The sequence below is a fragment of the Nicotiana tabacum genome, chromosome 2, assembly GCF_000715075.1.
Source record: "Nicotiana tabacum cultivar K326 chromosome 2, ASM71507v2, whole genome shotgun sequence".
Classification (NCBI taxonomy): Eukaryota; Viridiplantae; Streptophyta; class Magnoliopsida; order Solanales; family Solanaceae; genus Nicotiana; species Nicotiana tabacum.
In genome coordinates this window covers 126,741,646-126,759,920 of record NC_134081.1, presented here as the reverse complement: position 1 = coordinate 126,759,920, position 18,275 = coordinate 126,741,646, and the positions used below count along the sequence as shown (strand labels likewise).

The following is an 18,275-nucleotide window of genomic DNA, read 5'->3' as shown; positions in this document are numbered from 1 at the left end:
GGGGAATGCAGAATGGATGCTTGCTTACCCACTACTCGATATAGTAATCATGGCTCCATATTTCTCAGACCATGCTCCATTGGTAATCCAACTAACAGAGCAATAAAGCAAAAGTTATAGACCATTCAGGTTTTTTAACTTCATTGCGGAACATGCAGAATTTCAACAAAGTGTGGAGAAAGGATAGAAAAATATCAACAAGGGAGATTACATGGAGAATATATGGGGCAAACTGAAAAAGGTCAAGCAGGGGATCAAAAAAATCAACACAACGTAATACTCAGGAATAGGGGCCAAGATAAAGAGTTGCAGACAACAATTAATGGAAGTGCAAGAGGATCTAAGGATGCAAGGAAACTCCAATGAACTCAAACATGCAGAGAAAATGATCAGAGAGAAGCTGGAGAAATGGGTACTAATTGAAGAAAGTTTTGTAAAGCAAAATCCAGGAATCAGTGGCTGCAACTAGGGGACGACAATACATCCTACTTTTTTGCAACCATGAAAAGCAGAATGGCACAAATAAGATCAGAACTTTGGTGGATGATCGAGGTAATCTGATAGAAGGGGGAAATGATATACAGGAGCAAATTCTTGGGTACTACAAACAACTCCTAGGAGAAGCTGCCATTGCACTACCTGCAATCAATCCACAAGTCATGAAAGATGGCCAATACTTGACCAGGGAAATGCAATTAAAGCTGATTGAACCAGTATCTGAATTGGAGGTAAGAAATGCACTCAATAATATAGATGACAACAAGGCTCCAGGATGTGACAGATTTAATGCTGTATTTTTCAAAAAAGCCTGGAACATCATAGGAACGGAGATAACATCGTCAGTGATACAATTCTTTGATACCAGGAGAATGTATCTACCTATTAATTGCACCACAGTCACTCTAATACCAAAGGTCAAGAACCCTTATACTGTCAAACAATTCAGACCCATTTTTTGTTGCACTATAGTGTATAAACTGATATCAAAGATCTTAACCAAGAGGCTACAAGGAGTTATGAATTACCCGGTCGATCAAAATCAAGCAGCCTTTGTCCCAGGTAGAGTGATTTCTGATAACATTATAATTAGCCATGAGCTAGTTAAGGGATATATCAGGAAAGGAGTTTTCCCTAGGTGTATGGTGAAAGTAGATATGCAGAAGCCATACGACTCATTAGAATGGCCTTTCTTGGAACAAGTACTCAGTGCTCTGAACTTCCCAAGACTATTCATAGAGTAGATAGTGACATGTGTTAAAATTGTATCGTACTCGATCATTATAAATGGGAAACCTTGTGCACCATTTCCAGCCAAGAAGGGTCTAAGACAGGGGGACCCAATGTCCCCCTTCTTGTTTGTGATTTCCATGGAGTACCTAACCAGGAATCTTAAAACTCTACAGAGAAATCCAGATTTTAATTCCACCCAAAATGTACAAAGATGCAAATTATACAATTGAGTTTTGCTAATGATTTACTCCTTTTCAGTAGAGGAGATGTGGGATCAATACGACTGCACATGGATTGTTTCAATGAATTCTCAAGGTGTTCTGGTCTGATAGCAAATAAAGATAAAAGTTCCACTTACTTTGGAGGTATCAATAGAGAAATGCAAGATGAGATACTAGCAACATATGGATTTGCCAAAAGGGAATTGCCAATCAGATATCTTGGAGTCCCGTTGAGCTCTAAACGAATTTCAATAGTGCAATACTAACCAATGCTAGAGAAGATATTACTTCATGGACTACCAAATTCCTATCATATGTTGGACGACTTCAGTTGATAAATAATGTACTCTTCTCAATACAAGTCTTCTGGTCACAAATCTTTGTGCTACCAAAGAAAATTGTTAAGGTGATAGAAGCAACATGCAGAAGTTTTCTATGGACAGGCACAATTGATATATCAAGAAGAGCACTACTAGCATGGGAAAAAGTATGTTGGCCAAAGACAACAGGTGGATTTAATGTACTGCATCTTGAGACCTAGAACAAGGCTGCTGTGATTAAACTACTGTGGAACCTATGCACAAAGAAAGATAAGATGTGGGTAAGGTGGGTCCATATATACTATGGTAAAGGAAGAAATATTTGGGAAGTTCAAGTTAACCAAGCCTCCTGGGTTCTAAACAAGGTACTAAAAGCTAAAACATATATTTCAAAGGCAGGGTTGTGCATCAATGATCTGCTGAAAATGAATTCATTCTCCATTAAAGTTATGTACCATCAGTTGAGAGAAGACTATCCTAAAATGCCATGGAGGAAACTAACTTGTAACAACTATGTTGTACCTAGGTGGGATTTTATACTAAACCTAGTGCTACAATCAAGGCTACATACCAAAGACAATGTAGCAGGCTGGGGATTGATGATTGATCAAACATGTGAACTCTGTAAGGAAGAAAATGAAACCATGCAACATCTATTTTTTGAATGCAAGGTGACTAGAGAGGTTTGGGAAAGATTATTGAAATGGCAGGGGATTCAAAGATCAGTAATAACATGGAATGAAGAAGTGGAATGGGCAACAAAGGAAATGAAGGGGAAAACACCGAAGGCAGAAGTATATAGAATGACATTAGCAGGCTGCATCTACTACATATGGACAGAGAGGAACTCAAGAATATTCAAGGCTAAGTCTCAGCATGTAGAGGGGATACTTAGATCATTAATTCAGGACATCTTTCAGAGAGGCAATAGGAAAACTAAGATAAAATGTAGATTGAGAGAGCTTAATAGTTACCCATAGGCATAAAAGATATTAATATAGTGAGGAAGATAAGACGATCACTGCAGTTGGGGCTTCATGTCCAACTTGCAGGCAATAGCTCAGTGGTTCTCCAGTTTTTCCAATTTTGGACTTGTACATATATACTTGATAATAAAAAAATTTTAATTACCAAAAAAAAAAAGATAACTGATTCTTGACTAGGAAATATTAAACATGGAACCTTTATCCATCTCAAGCATTGCGTTTTAATTCAAAATCAGCACCTAACATTATTTTATTTACTATTTTAAGAGGTTGAAATGCTAAACTTCAGAAGTCAATATAAAAAAAATGAAGCTACAATTAGGAATATGAAAAGAACAAATTACAAATTAATTAGAGAAATTAGTTAGAATTCAAAAACGTATCACACAACATTACAAATAATTATAAGATAAAATGTAATAAATATTGAACAATAATAGGGTAAAGGAAGATACAATTAATGCAGAGAAAAAATAGAACATCTAGTATAGAAATCGTGGCAAAAAATGAGAAAAGATAACAAAAGAAGACACATGAAAAATTTCAGTGATGGAAAATATGTAGTAAAATATTCATAAACCTAAAATTATGAATCGGTCACCTCTTTGATTTTTTTCCAAATGGCAATATGTCCGTGTTTTGTATGAGTTTCTAAAAAATTAGAAAAAAATAAAACACATAAAATAAGAAAGAAAGCTTTTGATATTGCTCAGGCTTACGGTGAGCAAAACTGTATTTCCAAAATAATGCCAATTCTTGATAAACACGTTAGAAACTTTTATCTAGCTACATATTGATTATGAACTATATATATTCTTATACTTCAATGAACATGTGTTGAAAATACACAACATAATCCCATATATCCTAAAGCTATTTCAGCCTTTGTACATCAACATTATAATCCAACACAATGTAGCCTAAATAGGTCACGTGGTAAAAGTTGAAAAAATATAGAGAAACTAAGAACTGACCGAACATCTCTTCCTTGTCGTCAAAATCGTCAAGTGCCTTGAAAAATCAATAAGAATTAAAGGTAGTAAAAGGAAAAAGACTATCTAAGCGCTGGAAGGAATAATAATAATAATAATAAGTGGCGAGATCTTGCACAGAAGACATGCTCTAATACTATTGTTGGAGATAACACTTTAATCAAACCTTAAGACTTTTCGCCTTTGGAGAAATACCTGTTACTGAAACGTTAGAAACTTTTGGCTTTTGGGCTTCGTTTAAAAATATTGAAATAGCTAGCTGAATAACTGGCTGTGTTAATGTGTAATAAGCCAGCTAATGTACAACTATCATTAGAGGTAGTTAAACATTGTTAGTGGTGGTTAGAGACACATGATAGTCACGTGTATGTGAGTCTATAAAGGCAGCCAACTTGTACTCTTTCAAGCTAATGAGAAAAGCTTCTTCCTCTCTTCTATCGTTTACTTCTAGAAAATTCCTCAATGCATGAGCTCTAGGTTAGAGCATCACTGTCGTTATAGATCAACTCTCAATTGTCCTTAATTTTGACATGGTATCAGAGCGACGATCATGAGAAATCTGCATCGGTGCAAAGCTCCGGTGAAATCGAGCTATTTTTCAAGGTAAAATCTGCAGATATGGCCGAAAATGAGGTAAGCTCACTCGATCACACTCATCCGTTATTTCTCCAAGCATGAGATACTCCAGGGCTAGTTTTAATCTCAATTAAGCTCATTGGGTCAGAGAATTATGCCATATGGAGCAGAGCAATGAAATTGGCTCTACGAGGAAAGGGTAAGCTAAGATTTGTAGACGGATCTTGTGTAAAAAGTAGATACAGAGGTGAATTAGCTGAGCATTGGGAGAAATGTAATGTGATAGTTTTGTCATGGATTGGGAGTATAGTTTCGACTGAGTTGATACCGTGTATTGTATACGCCTCAGATGCGAGAAAAGTATGAAATGATTTTCGGGAAAGGTTTGACATATCATATCTAACTAGAATCTATCACCTTGGACTGAAATTGCAACAATGAGGTAGGGTACACACTCAGTGACTAATTACTACACAAAAGTAAAAGACCTATGGGATGAATTGGATGTTTTAGCCTCACTATCTTCCTGTGATTGTGAAGAGTCTAGGCCATTTGTAGAACACTTAAAGTCACAACGTGTGTTACAGTTTCTTATGGGCCTAAATGAGAGCCAAGGCAATGTGAGAAGCAATATCCTTGCTAAAAGACCAGTTGTGACTGTGAATGAGGCCTATGTTGTTGTTACTCAGGAAGAAAGCCAGAGATCCCTAGGTGTGGTAGACACTCATAGGGATCCACTAACCATGATTGCAGGGAGGACACAAGGATTTAAGCAGAAAGTTGCAGGATTGGTGTGTGAACATTGTGGTTATAAAGGGCACTTAAAGGAGAATTGTTATAAGATTGTAGGATGCCCTCCAGATTTCAAAAACAAGAAGAAAATAGGACAATTTGGTGGAAACTCAGGACAATCGAATGTAAGAACACAAGCTGATGGAGGCTTCAAACCTTATGTCAATAATGCAGTTGCAGAAGGTCAGATGCAAGGACATTTTTTCACTGAGGAAGAATACTCACAGTTGATGGGATTGCTAAACAAGCCACCACCAACTGATTGCAATACAAATATGGTAGCATGTACTGTTTCATTGTTATCTACTACATATGCTTGTAAATGGATGATTGACTCTGGAGCTTCACATCACATTACACCCTGCAAAGAGTTATTAGAAGAGTTAAGGAGTTTAGAGAAGCAACATGATAGTAGAGTATAGGTATCAACAGGGAATAAATCATCTATAACAAGTGCATGCAGTACAATGATCTTAGGAAGTCAAAAAATCACAAATGTGTTACATGTACTAGACTTCAAGTTCAATATGCTTTCAGTCTCGAAGTTAACCAAGAAGTTACTGTGTTCAGTCACCTTTTCCCCTAATTTATGTGTATTTCAGGGACTTTACAATGGAAAGGTGATGGGGATTGGTAGAGAGAACAATGGTCTTTACATTCTACAAAGAGGGTGTAAGCCTATTGTAGGTGCAGCAATAATGAAGAATGATGAAAATGGAGCAGAACTATGGTACTTAAGACTAGGTCATCCATCAGCAGTTGCAATGCAACACATACCTAGTCTAAAGAATAAAGCCAATGGCATGGTGCAGGAACACTGTCCAGTATGTCCAATGGCAAAGCAAGTAAGGTTAAGCTTTCCTAATAGTATAAGAAAGTCCAGTAGTATTTTTCAGCTGATACATGTTGATGTTTGGGGGCCTTATAGAAAGCCTACATTCGGTAGAAAGCAGTATTTTGTAACCGTAGTTGATGACTATAGTAGATACACTTGGATTTGTCTGATTCAGTCAAAATGTGAGGTCTTAATTGTACTCAAGAATTTTCTGGCAATGATAAGAAATCAGTTTGATGTCACTGTGAAAACATTAAGATCGGATAATGGAACAAAAAATTCCAACTCTCAATGTAATGAATTATTCTCTTCTCTTGGTATAATTCACCAAAGCAGCTGTGCCTACACACCACAATAGAATGGAATAGTAGAAATGAAGCATAGGCATATACTGGAAGTTGCAAGAGCCCTGAAGATTCACAGTTCCATCCCTGTCAAATTTTAGGGAGAATGTGTGAAGACTGCAGTCTACTTGATCAATAAGTTACCTACTGCAGTGTTGGATGGGAATTCACCCTACAAATTGCTTCATGGCAAGGAGCCTAAACTGGACCATCTTAGGGTATTTGGATGTTTATGTTATGCAAGCACTTTACCTAGGGGTGACAAGCTAGCTCCAAGAGCTAGAAAGGCAGTACTGATGGGATACTCTAAGACTCAGAAAGGATATAGACTGTTTGATCTAGACTCAAAAACTTTCTTTGTTAGTAGGGATGTCAGCTTCAGAGAAGAAATTTTTCCCTTTAGATTAATGCCAGTTGAAAAGGAATAAGAGGTGTTGTTTATGCCTTTTACAGACATGACAAACAATGTTAAACATGCACAAGATTATAATGTGTATGAGGATCAACCTCTTCCAGTTCAACAAGTAGATAACTCTGCAGGATTGGAGGAAGCAGTAGAACCAGTTTCCAATGCTGATCATGAGATGCAGACAATAGATATTGCAGACACAGAAGATCATGCCACGTCTTCACAGTCCAATACATCAGCAAATCCTATACAACTTATACAGGCTTTAGAACCAGCTGAAGAGGTCGCTGTTGGTGAACAAATGCCTGATTGTGGTAGAGGAAAGAGAGTAATCAAGCTACTTATTTGGCTAAAAGATTATGTCACCACTGCAGCAAAGCCTACCATATGTTCATACTCCATTGCCAATTATGTGGGGTATGATCACTTGCCTGGAGTCTATCAAGAATATCTCAGCCTATTCTCAGCTCATACAAAACCAAAAACCTTGAATGAAGCATCCAAAGATCAGAAGTAGATTAAAGCTATGCAACAAGAAATTAATGCATTAGAACAAAATCAGACTTGGGAGCTAGTAGACCTACCTAAAGGGAAGCAAGCAATTAGATCAAAATGGATGTATAAGATCAAGTACAAGCCAAATGGAGAAGTAGACAAGTACAAGGCAAGGCTTGTAGCTAAAGGCTACACTCAACAACAGGGATTGGACTACCATGAAACCTTTTCCCCAGTTGCCAAGATAGTAACTGTTAGGATAGTGATTGGTGTTGCAGCTTCACACAATTGGCCTATATACCAAATGGATGTCGATAATGCTTTCCTACATGGATATTTATTGGAAGAAGTCTACATGGCTCTGCCTCAAGGGTTCCAAAACCAGAGGGTATAAGGTGTGTAAATTTCTCAAATCGTTATGTGGTTTGAAACAGGCATCCAGGCAATGGAACATAAAGCTGACTGATGCTCTTCAAGCAGCTAACTACTTTCAGAGTCTCTATGATCATTCTTTATTTACCAGAAAAGAAGGAAAGGATATAGCTATCATTCTAGTGTATGTGGATGATCTCCTTATTACTGAAAATAGTGGAAGATTAATTGATCAAGCAAAACAAACACTACATAAGAACTTCAAGGTAAAAGATCTAGTTGAGCTCAAATTTTTTTTGGGATTGAAGTTCTGAGATCTCAAAAGGGGATACTACTTAATCAAAGAAAGTATACCCTTGAGCTAATCTCTGATGTTGGCTTAATTGGAGCCAAGCCAGTGAATACACCTTTGGAAGTAAATGCAAAGTTTACCACAGTAGACTGTGATGCACATGTAGAGGAATCACATATCCTATTCTTACAGACATTACCTCATACCAGAAGCTTATTGGGAGACTGATCTATCTCACTATCACCAGACCAGATATCAGCTTTGCTGTACAAGTGCTTAGTCAATTCATGCAGCACTTAGATTGGTAAGATACTTGAAAGGGTCACATGGTCAGGGTGTTCTGCTGAAAAATAGTCCATGCACATAGTTGACTGTGTACTGTGATAGTGATTGGGCAGCCTTCCCAAACACCAGACGGCCGGTGACTGGATACATTGTGAAGCTGGGGGATTCTCTTATATCATGGAAATAAAAAAAAAAACATACTGTGAGTAGAAGCTCAGCATAAGCATAATATAAAAGTATGGCAGCTGCAGTTTCAGAGGTGATTTGGCTAATTGGACTGTTAGAAGAGCTGAATGTATCTATCACTTGTAAAATTATTTTGTGATAGCAAGACAACTATCCAAATTGCATCAAATCCCATATATCATGAAAAAACGAAGCATATAGAGATAGACTGTCATTTTATTCGAGGCACCATTAAAGATGGTCTAATATTGCCTGAGCATGTCAACACCAAAGCTCAATTGACAGACCTTTTGACAAAGGCTTTGGGAACTGCTCAACACCAACTTGCTTTTATCCAAGTTTGGAGTGCTTGATGTGTTCCACCCTCCAACTTGAGGGGAGTATTGAAATAGTTAACTGAATAACTGGATGTGTTAATGTGTAATAAGCCAGCTAATGTACAACTGTCATTAGAGTTAGTTAAACACTGTTAGTGGTGGTTAGAGACACATGATAGTCACGTGCATGTGAGTCTATAAAGGCAACCAACTTGTACTCTTTCAAGCTAATGAGAAAAGCTTTCTTCTTCCTCTCTTCTATCGTTTACTTCTAGAAAATTCCTCCATGCATGAGCTCTAGGTTAGAGCATCATTGTCGTTGTAGATCAACTCTCAATAGTCCTTAATTTTGACAAAAAAAGTAACGGTTTTTGTTAAAAATTTTTTCTTGGGTTAGAGACAAATAATAGAAAAAAGGTTAAAAATGGATAAAAAAGATAAATTAAAATCCTGGCTTAGGAGAGTGCCACACTGCTTCTTCTATGTCCCTCAATTATATATATATATATATATATATATATATATATATATATATATATATATAGATTTTTCTAACACGCTTTGCAACAATATAATTATTTTTATTCTCTTTCTATTGGGGCAATGATTGTCAGTGGAGTATTTTGTCAAAGAACGTGGACATAATACTCCACTAAAAAAGAAACATGACCATTTTGAAACAAAACACACAGGTTTTTGCTCTTGGCTCTTGCTACTTCTAAGAATAAAATTGTTACACACGATAAGATCTCTTTTGAATTCTCTTCAGAAAATGAAAAAAGAAAAGTGGAGTAAAAAGATGTTTTTGTTTAAAATTTTTTAAATTTTCGAATATTTTGTTCAACTACTGTCTTTTCTTCAAATAGATTGAGGAGAAGTCAACGACTGTCTCAGCATCTTCCTCCTCCTTTTGAGTCTTTTCTTTTTTACTTCCCTCCTTTTTCAGTTTCTCTTGGTTGGTGAGATCAAACTTACTTTTCCCTTCTCTTTATTTACTCCAATATTGTCTTTCTCTGCCCTTTGTAGACGCAAATACCCATATAAAACGAGAAAAAATGTACCTATAGAAATCGTCTATCATTAAATGGAAGTTATCTTTCAGTAGACCCAGCTAAATCCCAAGATTTGCATAAAAAAGACAACTTTAACAACAACAGGAAATACCCAATTTCCCAGAAAACAGTTTTACACAGTTGCGTTCAACTGCAAATGAAGAAAGGAATTTTAGCCCCTAATCTCAAGCTTTCTCTTCCTCCTCCTGATGAAGTTAATCTCTCTAAATTCCTGTACTTCTCTCTCTCTCTCTCTCTCTCTCTCTCTCTCTCTCTCTCTCTCTCTCAATATGTGTGTGTGTGTTTGTTCATTGTTTGCATTTGTTAAATGATGAGGACTTTTGGGTGTAGGACTGAATCAGGGACGTTTAAGGATGGGGATCTTCTTGTGAATAGAGATGGAGTTCGAATTGTCTCTCAGAATGAAGTTGAAACTGTATGCTTTCTCAAGAATTCTTTTTTAAGGAATGTATTTAAAAATTTGAAATTTTACCTTGTGAAGTATTTAGTTCGTTATCTCATTGCACAAAGAATTGAAAATGTTGACAATCTTTTAATATTACTACTATTATTAGAATCTCATCTTAAACCAAGCCGATTATTGCAACAAATTTAGGCTTATAAGTCCAGGGATTTCGAATCCTACCTTGAGCCTTAGTTTTATTCTCATCTTGGGATTGGTCTGCAAAGCGATTTACTGGTTCTTTATGTTTTAGATCTCTCTTCCACATACATTTTGCTCCATTGCAACTATGGCAGGATATTTGTTCTTACATTTGCAACTTTGTTCAGTCTTCAGTTATACAGCCATCAGACAATCAGTTATGTTTAGCTGATTTTGAAGCGATTAAGGTTATTGGGAAGGGAAATGGTGGTCTAGTGCGGTTAGTTCAACATAAATGGATAGGCCAATTTTTCGCTCTCAAGGTATATATACTCTTCAGTCTTCACTGTCTACTGCTTCCTTTTTTGCCATCGTGAGGAACTGGTTTTTATACACTAGTTGTAACAATTCAGGTTATTCAAATGAATATTGAAGAGTCTGTTCGCAAGCATATTGCTCAGGAGCTGAGAATTAATCAGTCATCCCAATGTCCTTATGTTGTTATATGCTACCAATCATTCTTTGATAATGGTGCTATCTCCATAATCTTGGAGTATATGGATGGCGGCTCCCTAGCAGACTTTATGAAAAAAGTCAAAACGATTCCTGAACAATATCTTGCTGCCATCTGTAAGCAGGTAAAAAGTTAAATAATTGGATCTCAGCGAGAAGAAACTCTGACATGCTAATAAGTCGACCTTGTTTTATCGTGCAATTAGGTGCTCAAAGGTTTGTGGTATCTTCATCACGAGAAGCACATCATTCATAGAGACTTGAAACCTTCCAATTTGCTAATCAATCACAGAGGTGATGTCAAGATCACTGACTTTGGTGTGAGTGCAGTACTGGCAAGCACATCAGGACACGCCAATACGTTTGTTGGCACATACAATTATATGTCTGTGAGTATCTTGCAGCCTGATAGTTAATAAAAGCGAGAAAAAATATTAGACTACTAGGTAAATGTCATTCATAAATAACCTCAAAGAAATTGTTTTCTTTGCATATTTTGCTGCAACTATGTTTTGTACAATCTTTCGGAAAACCTTCAAGTTGCTGATATACTGCTATGTACTACAGCCAGAGAGAATTTCAGGAGGATCCTATGGGTATAGAAGCGATATTTGGAGCTTGGGTTTAGTTTTTCTAGAGTGTGCAACAGGTCAATTCCCGTATTCACCACCCCAGGGAGAGGAAGGATGGGTTAATGTTTATGAGCTTATGGAAGCAATTATTGACCAACCAGCTCCTTGTGCTCCTTCTGACCAATTTTCTCCTCAGTTCTGCTCATTCATATCTGCATGGTAAGTGTTAGAGTAATTTATTGCCCTCTCTTTGTGTAAATGCATTAGTTTAGGCATAATTCATGTATCTATATATATGGTTCGTAACATTCTTGTGTATAAACAATATACATATCAGGTTGGTAATAACGCACATTGTACATTTTGTATGGGGCCAACTGCATAACTGCCCAAACACAAACCCTAACCATAAATTTAGTACAGACTCGCAGGTAGACCAAGTGCTGCCAGTGGCACTTTCTTGGTAGCCCTGTCTGCACCAACCAAAGTACCACCTGCTGTCGCTCGTGCCAACCTCCTAGTCACACATCCTCCCCGAGCCAATACAACCGCTCACTATGTTCCCCCTTTACCAGTTAGTGTGCTTAAATACCAGTGCACCAGTCCATGCTTCCAACCAATACATCGCTCACTGCACAGCAAGCAAAAAACGACTACTTTTTTCAGGACTTAAGTGCACCAAAAATTTTTGTCCCAATCCTCTCTCTTGCCTCCCCTTTCTCAAAGCTTCATATGATAAGATTTTACTATAAATTATTTTTCTCTCACTTGCTTTTAAACCATCTTATCTTCCCTTTTTATCCCTACCGAGTATTAAAAAAATTTCTGAAAGAATTCTTCGACCTCCTCTTGTTCCAATTCGTGAATAGGCATGCTAGAACTTATATATCGGATGACCCCTTGAATATCTCTTTTCAAGTAATCAGCTACCTGAATATTTTCTCATTCACTAGTCAATACATTTGTGGAAATGATTTCTCCACGAATACCCCCTGCATCATACATATCTGAAATATTTTTTAAGAGCCATTTCCCACCTTTTACTTATAAAAAAAGGAGCCATTTCCCTCCTTGTATTCAACACAGCTGGCGGATCTCTTATTCTCTTTGATAATCCCCTTTGACAAGATGACTCCGTACGAACTAACTCTTTTCACAAGCTTACTCTATAAGGAAAATCACAGATTTTGGCAAGCTGGACCTTGAGAAAACATATAATCATGTCAACGGGGAGTTTTTGGACTTTATAATGTGGAAGATGGAATTGGGGGATAGGTGAAGGAAGTGGATCAAGTTCTGCATATCAGCAGTCAGATTCTTAGTTCTAATATATGGATTCGTCGGCAGCTCGAGGGGCTTGAGACAGGGGGACATCCTTCCTTTTCTTTATGTTAATACACTTGTTAAAGCATGCTACATCTATTCCAATGTACCACTTGTAATATTCGTGTGTATAAATAATGTACATCTCAACCATACTACTCAATATAGCAAAATATTGGAAAGTACTATAGTTTCACATCTAACTATTTTCAAATCTTAATATGCTTCTCATTGATGTTGAGCTGGCTATATGGTAATGTGATACCTGGAGTTCGTGTGCAAATTGTTCTGTGTATATTTGTCAAATTTTGATTCTCTTATGGGGTTTCGAAAATTTCTAATGAAGTAACTTATGTCAGTGTCCAGAAGGATCCAAAGGACAGATTGTCAGCAAACGAACTCATGGTATTGATCTTACCTTTCAATTTTGTCGAAGTTATTATTGATCAATTACGCGTGGTGACTGTATGCAATTCTATGAAATGCAGAGGCATCCTTTTATCACTATGTACAATGACCAGGATGTTGATCTGGGGTCTTACTTTGCAGCTGCTGGACCTCCACTGGCAACACTTTGAGCTATAATTAGTATGTATGCGTACGTCTTTGTCTGTTTATATTTTGACCCCATGCCTTTACTCCTTTTATAGCTTTTACACAAGACATTATTTAAGATACTATTTCTTGGTATGTCTATGGTAGTATGTCGAAGGAGGACCAAGGAGCAGATTGTTCTTCTCTTTTTCCATTTTTTACTATCTTGACTCGTACAGTCTCAAGTTTCTGTGATTTGGTGCGTGCCTTTTTTTATTTTTTTTGGTCTGGAGGGCCCTAAAATATTTTGATCCGTTTCCTCTCTCTAGCAGTCGCCCAACTCTCATGCTAATCCTTTCCCTCGTATATGTCAGTACTCTTATTTATCTACCCACATTATGTAGAGTGAAAGTTGAAGGAATAACAAGCCGGCCTTTTTCATCTTTCAAATCATGCCATTGATATCTCTGTGCCGGGTAGTTTTGAATTGAGCTGACATATTATCTATCTTCTCATTTGCTTGAGAACTTTGAGATCATCTCATTTAGTTCAACTAAGTGTGCATCTAATCATTATTAGGTATTCATCAATACTTTAGCCAATCTTTCTTTGGTAACTTCATTAATCTATAATAATTTATACTTTCCACGTGAATATATGGCATATAGTAATTAGGGACTATATAGTTATAAGCTTCGTAATGTACATGCAGTTATGTTATTTCCCCAAACTTCTGTTGGCAGGAAAAAAGGGGAAGATTTAATAACTATATTCCTATTTTCCTCGGTAGAACAATATGTCAATTGTTTATATGTCAAAAAACAATATGTGAATTTGTATATCATCTGTGGCCTATTCTGTTGTGCCATTCCTGAAATCTCATCAACTTCTCATTCTCGCAGATTTTGTACCTTGTATTGCAATTCGTAAGTGGTTGCCTGCATCCACAATCGTGGCGAAGTAGTTTAACAAGTGCTCCAAAAATGTAAAAGACAACCTCCAGATATCCTGTCAAACTGCTGGCTTTGTAATTACAACAGGAACTACAACTCCAGATTTGCTATGATAGGAAGTTCTTTTTTGACATTTTCCGCGACACCAAGTTGTGGTATATGATTTTATAGCTGTTTGGAGCAGGATTTTTCAACAATGTTAAGTTGGAAGTAGAAAATGCAGTGAGTTCTCATTTTTACTTTGGAATCAACTGAGTCATAGCTTTTAAGTTGTAATAGTGTGGTGGTGAACTTTTCTAGGAATATTACATTACATAGCATTGATGTTTTGCGTATCCTGGCCCGGGTTATTTCGACTTCCAAATACTCTTTTTCAGCTTCAAGTTTAAGTACTCCTTTTCTCAGCTTAAACAAATATTGTTCTTAACTAAATATTGGGGCTCATGTGATATAACTGACTTAGTTAATACCTGTTGAAAGAAGGATCAATTCCCTATCACATCCGCGGATAAAGAGCATTTATAAAAATTGGGCAAGTGCCCTTATTGTTAAAGTCTGGGGGAAGAGGGTGGGTTATCAATTCCTTCAAAAACAAGTTACAAGCAATATGGAAACCAACTGAGGCCCTATCCCTCGTTGAACTAGGAAGTGACTATTACCTTATAAAATTCAATAAGCTAGAAAACTACAACAAAGCTCTTCACGACGGACCTTGGTTCATAGGAAACCAGTTCCTTACCGTTAGGAAATGGGAACCTAGATTCGTGGCATCTGAAGCCTCCCTAACTTACTCGGCCATATGGGCTAGATTACCTGAGCTTCCTATAGAATTTTACGACTACGACATCTTACAAAAAATAGGAAACAAACTAGGAGACTAATCCGCATTGACGCTTGCACTTCCTCAGCTCTTACGGGAAAATATGCTAGGCTTTGTATCCTAGCCCCGATTGAGAAACCTCTTTAAGACACATTATTCTAGGAAAATACTACCAACGGGTATCTTATGAGGGTTTTAACGTCCTATGCACCAGTTGTGGTCGACTAGGACATAACATCTCATTATGCCCTCACAACAAGATTGACACCCTAGAGGGAAACCACCATAACATACTTAATAACAGACCTACCCAAGACATGGACTCCATTACCAGAAAAATTGAGAACTGGACTATTGTTTCACATCAAAAAAGGAAAAAGAAATAGGAGGATGGGAAAACAAGCAATACAAATTCAATTAGCCTCAACAAGTCCATCACTGGAAGCCACCAACAAGCTTGCCCGATGGAGTCTCAAGACGGAGGCAACCAAGGCAAACTTCCATCCAAAAAAACAAACGGACAAAAGGAGGTATCCGTCGCTAACGGTTATGTGCACCCAAAGGGTAAAGAACATGTTCATGCAAGGGCTCCAAGTCAAGCTACACTTAACTCTATTACCAAAGAGTCCTACGTCAGCCATCCCAAAAACCTAGGGTACCATAAAACCATCGTCCAAACCCTAGAGAATCCTTTGGGTAATAAACAAGAGCTTACAAACTCCTCTCAATCAACTCATGTGAAGTACTTTAACAAAAAATCAAGTCATCTTAATGGGCTTAATGAGCATAATTTCGGTTCCACTTCACACACCAAACCTCATTCTTTTTGCCCCATAGTTAATACAGATTCTCTCTATTAAGGAAAAGGACTTGGGCATCAATCAAACACTCTCACCAAATAATTACGAGGTCATATCCTTAGACCTATCACCTAGAGGTCAAAACTAATTAATTGCAAACCAAAGTCCTTCCCGAAAAGCGGGCAACATAGCTTTGGAAAACCGCTACAGCTCCTTAGCAAGCTCTTCAACCTCACATCAAGCCATCTCCTTCATGTCATTAGATCACAATCTCATTAATGAAATTGATATCGAAATGCCTGGATGCATTAATGAGAAAGGCATATTAATTTCTCCAGTGGTTACTAACTTAAATCCAAACACTATCGTATATTCAACTCCCCTACCTCATTCTCCCCTTACTGTAAACACAAACAAACTTGAAGAAACCAACAATAAACCTACCAAAGATGCTGAGACTACCAAACAACTACCAAAAGAGAAATGTAAGAATAAAGAGGAATGTGTGGGTGAGGGACTAACACCAAAGGAACAACCACATGAGCAGACTATCCCAAACAATACCACATACTCTCCAAGGACCAATACTATGCACAACCCTACCCTTAGACCCGAATCACGTACCTCAAAGCTGGCTAAAGCATGGACTAATGGGCTACAACTTAAGCTTGAGCCTCCAAATCAACGGGGACGACATATTTATTCAAATCGAGGATCCATGCTACCTGGCTCAAATAGTAGCGTAAGGCTTGAGGATAGCCATGAGAAATATAGTGAACAACCCATGGTTAGCACATGCTACAACCTTATACCAGGGGATACGATCACCATGGAGCCGACATGCATGGCAGAATCAACAGGCATGGACACCTACTCACCCCTACAACCTTCTCAACTCGAACTCACCTTTATTCCCAAATGTCCAGCCACCCCCAAATCTCGCTCCTATTTTTCAGAATATGCCAAACCTACAGATGAACAAAACACCAACGATGATACCTACACCGGGTTTCCAGAACCACCAAATAAACACACCAACAATATCTCCTCCTCAATTACCACAACACAAACCCAGTCCAAGCGTAGAGGGAAGATGAGGAAGAAGAGGAAGACCTACCAAAGGAAAGGGCTGTTGATACCCAATTTTGCCCTCATATTTTTTCAAATAGTATATATACTTTCAAAATATTATTTTTTCATTATTATTTAGTTTACAAGCATTTTTTTTATAATTTTCCATAATTGTAGAGCTTCAAAATTAATTTTTCTTATATTTAAATTACTTGAATATCTATTAATTACTCCTTCAAATTATTTTGTGATGACTTAATTACCTAAAATTATTATTTGCACCCATAATACATGTTTCAAATATTTTTTTTACTTCGTTTTATATAATTACATTAGTATTTTTAAGCTATTTGCACAATCTTGCAATAATAGCCTATATTTTATAATTTTATTGCATTCGTTATTTTATTCAAGGTCGAAGTAGTATCTTACATTTTTATAATCTTCTACTATTATTTTAAAATATTAATTTGCATAAATGGCATTTTTATATTTTTATCTAACTATTTTTTATTAAATTATTTCCCCTTAATTCCCTATTTTAAATCTGGCCCAAAATTAGGATTAATTTCGGACCATTAAGGTCCAAATAAACCCCTGGCCCAACAACCTCATCAACCCAAACGACCAAATTCCCCAACCCAATCCAAAAATCAACCCCAGCCGTTGATCAAAATTAATCAACGACTCACAACATTTCCCCTCACTTTTCTTATATCCCCTCACCCAAACCCTAATCCCCATTCTCTCTTCAGCAACCGCCCTCAAACACTCCTCCCTCCCCCAGAAAAACCCTAGTCGCCCTCTCGTTCTTCTCCGAATCCCTCTCAATCATGGATTCCTTCCATGATTTTCTTGCCTTTTATGTATTATTTCAGTATTACCTGCAAGACCATGGTATCACTTAGTACTTGCCTAAACATGGCAAGTACTATCTCTCAGAATCTGGTCGTTCAACTTTAATCGCTTGAATCTGGACGATATCTCGTCCATGTGCATCATGGCCAGGCTATATGGGTCTGATTGGCCAAGATCTCCGGCCAATTTTCGATTTCTGTCAATTAGGGTTTACCTAATTTTTCCCTAATCCGATTTTTTATTGATTCTGCATGTTATTATTTCCTTATTTGGGTTGATTTTACAGTGTTTTCTTGATTCGTTTGCTTGATTTCTACTGCTATATAAACCCTCCCCATTCCCCTTTAACAGAGAGACTTTTTTACCACTGATTTTACTAAAACTCAAAGCTATTACTCTATTATTCTCTCATTCTCTACTTTGGCCCTTGGCCGGCTGAAAGCCAAAGCCACCGGAATTCGAGTTTTTCAACTTTTCTTGGTGCGAGCACTGCCCGGGGTTCGTTTGAAGCCCTTGGAAACTC

At 37.3% G+C, this 18,275-nt stretch overlaps 1 protein-coding gene across 4 annotated transcripts; it reads left to right on the top strand.

Annotated features, from left to right (window-relative positions):
* Nucleotides 1-9,521: 9,521 nt before the first annotated feature.
* Nucleotides 9,522-14,538, top strand: LOC107761822 (mitogen-activated protein kinase kinase SIPKK-like). Of its 4 annotated transcripts, none has more exons than XM_016580108.2 (9): nucleotides 9,522-9,938; nucleotides 10,056-10,140; nucleotides 10,497-10,631; nucleotides 10,722-10,946; nucleotides 11,028-11,210; nucleotides 11,389-11,612; nucleotides 13,076-13,121; nucleotides 13,205-13,304; nucleotides 14,153-14,538. In XM_016580108.2, exons 1-8 carry the CDS (start codon nucleotides 9,862-9,864, stop codon nucleotides 13,292-13,294), a joined length of 1,065 nt encoding a protein of 354 aa, XP_016435594.2. In that variant the 5' UTR covers nucleotides 9,522-9,861; the 3' UTR covers nucleotides 13,295-13,304; nucleotides 14,153-14,538. The 4 variants fall into 4 exon arrangements, with proteins under 4 accessions (XP_016435594.2, XP_016435595.2, XP_016435597.2 ...); XM_016580109.2 differs by having other exon boundaries at nucleotides 9,620-9,938; nucleotides 13,205-13,314; XM_016580111.2 differs by having other exon boundaries at nucleotides 9,620-9,938; nucleotides 13,205-13,308; nucleotides 14,153-14,292.
* Nucleotides 14,539-18,275: the final 3,737 nt, after the last annotated feature.

What these genes read in the sequence shown, in the direction of transcription:
- LOC107761822 (XM_016580108.2), top strand. Translation starts at nt 9,862, where the DNA reads ATGAAGAAAGGAATTTTAGCCCCTAATCTCAAGCTTTCTCTTCCTCCT. An exon ending in GTTAATCTCTCTAAATTCCT is followed by an intron (nt 9,939 to 10,055) that starts GTACTTCTCTCT and finishes TTTTGGGTGTAG; the next exon opens with GACTGAATCAGGGACGTTTA. An exon ending in TGCTCATTCATATCTGCATG is followed by an intron (nt 11,613 to 13,075) that starts GTAAGTGTTAGA and finishes AACTTATGTCAG; the next exon opens with TGTCCAGAAGGATCCAAAGG.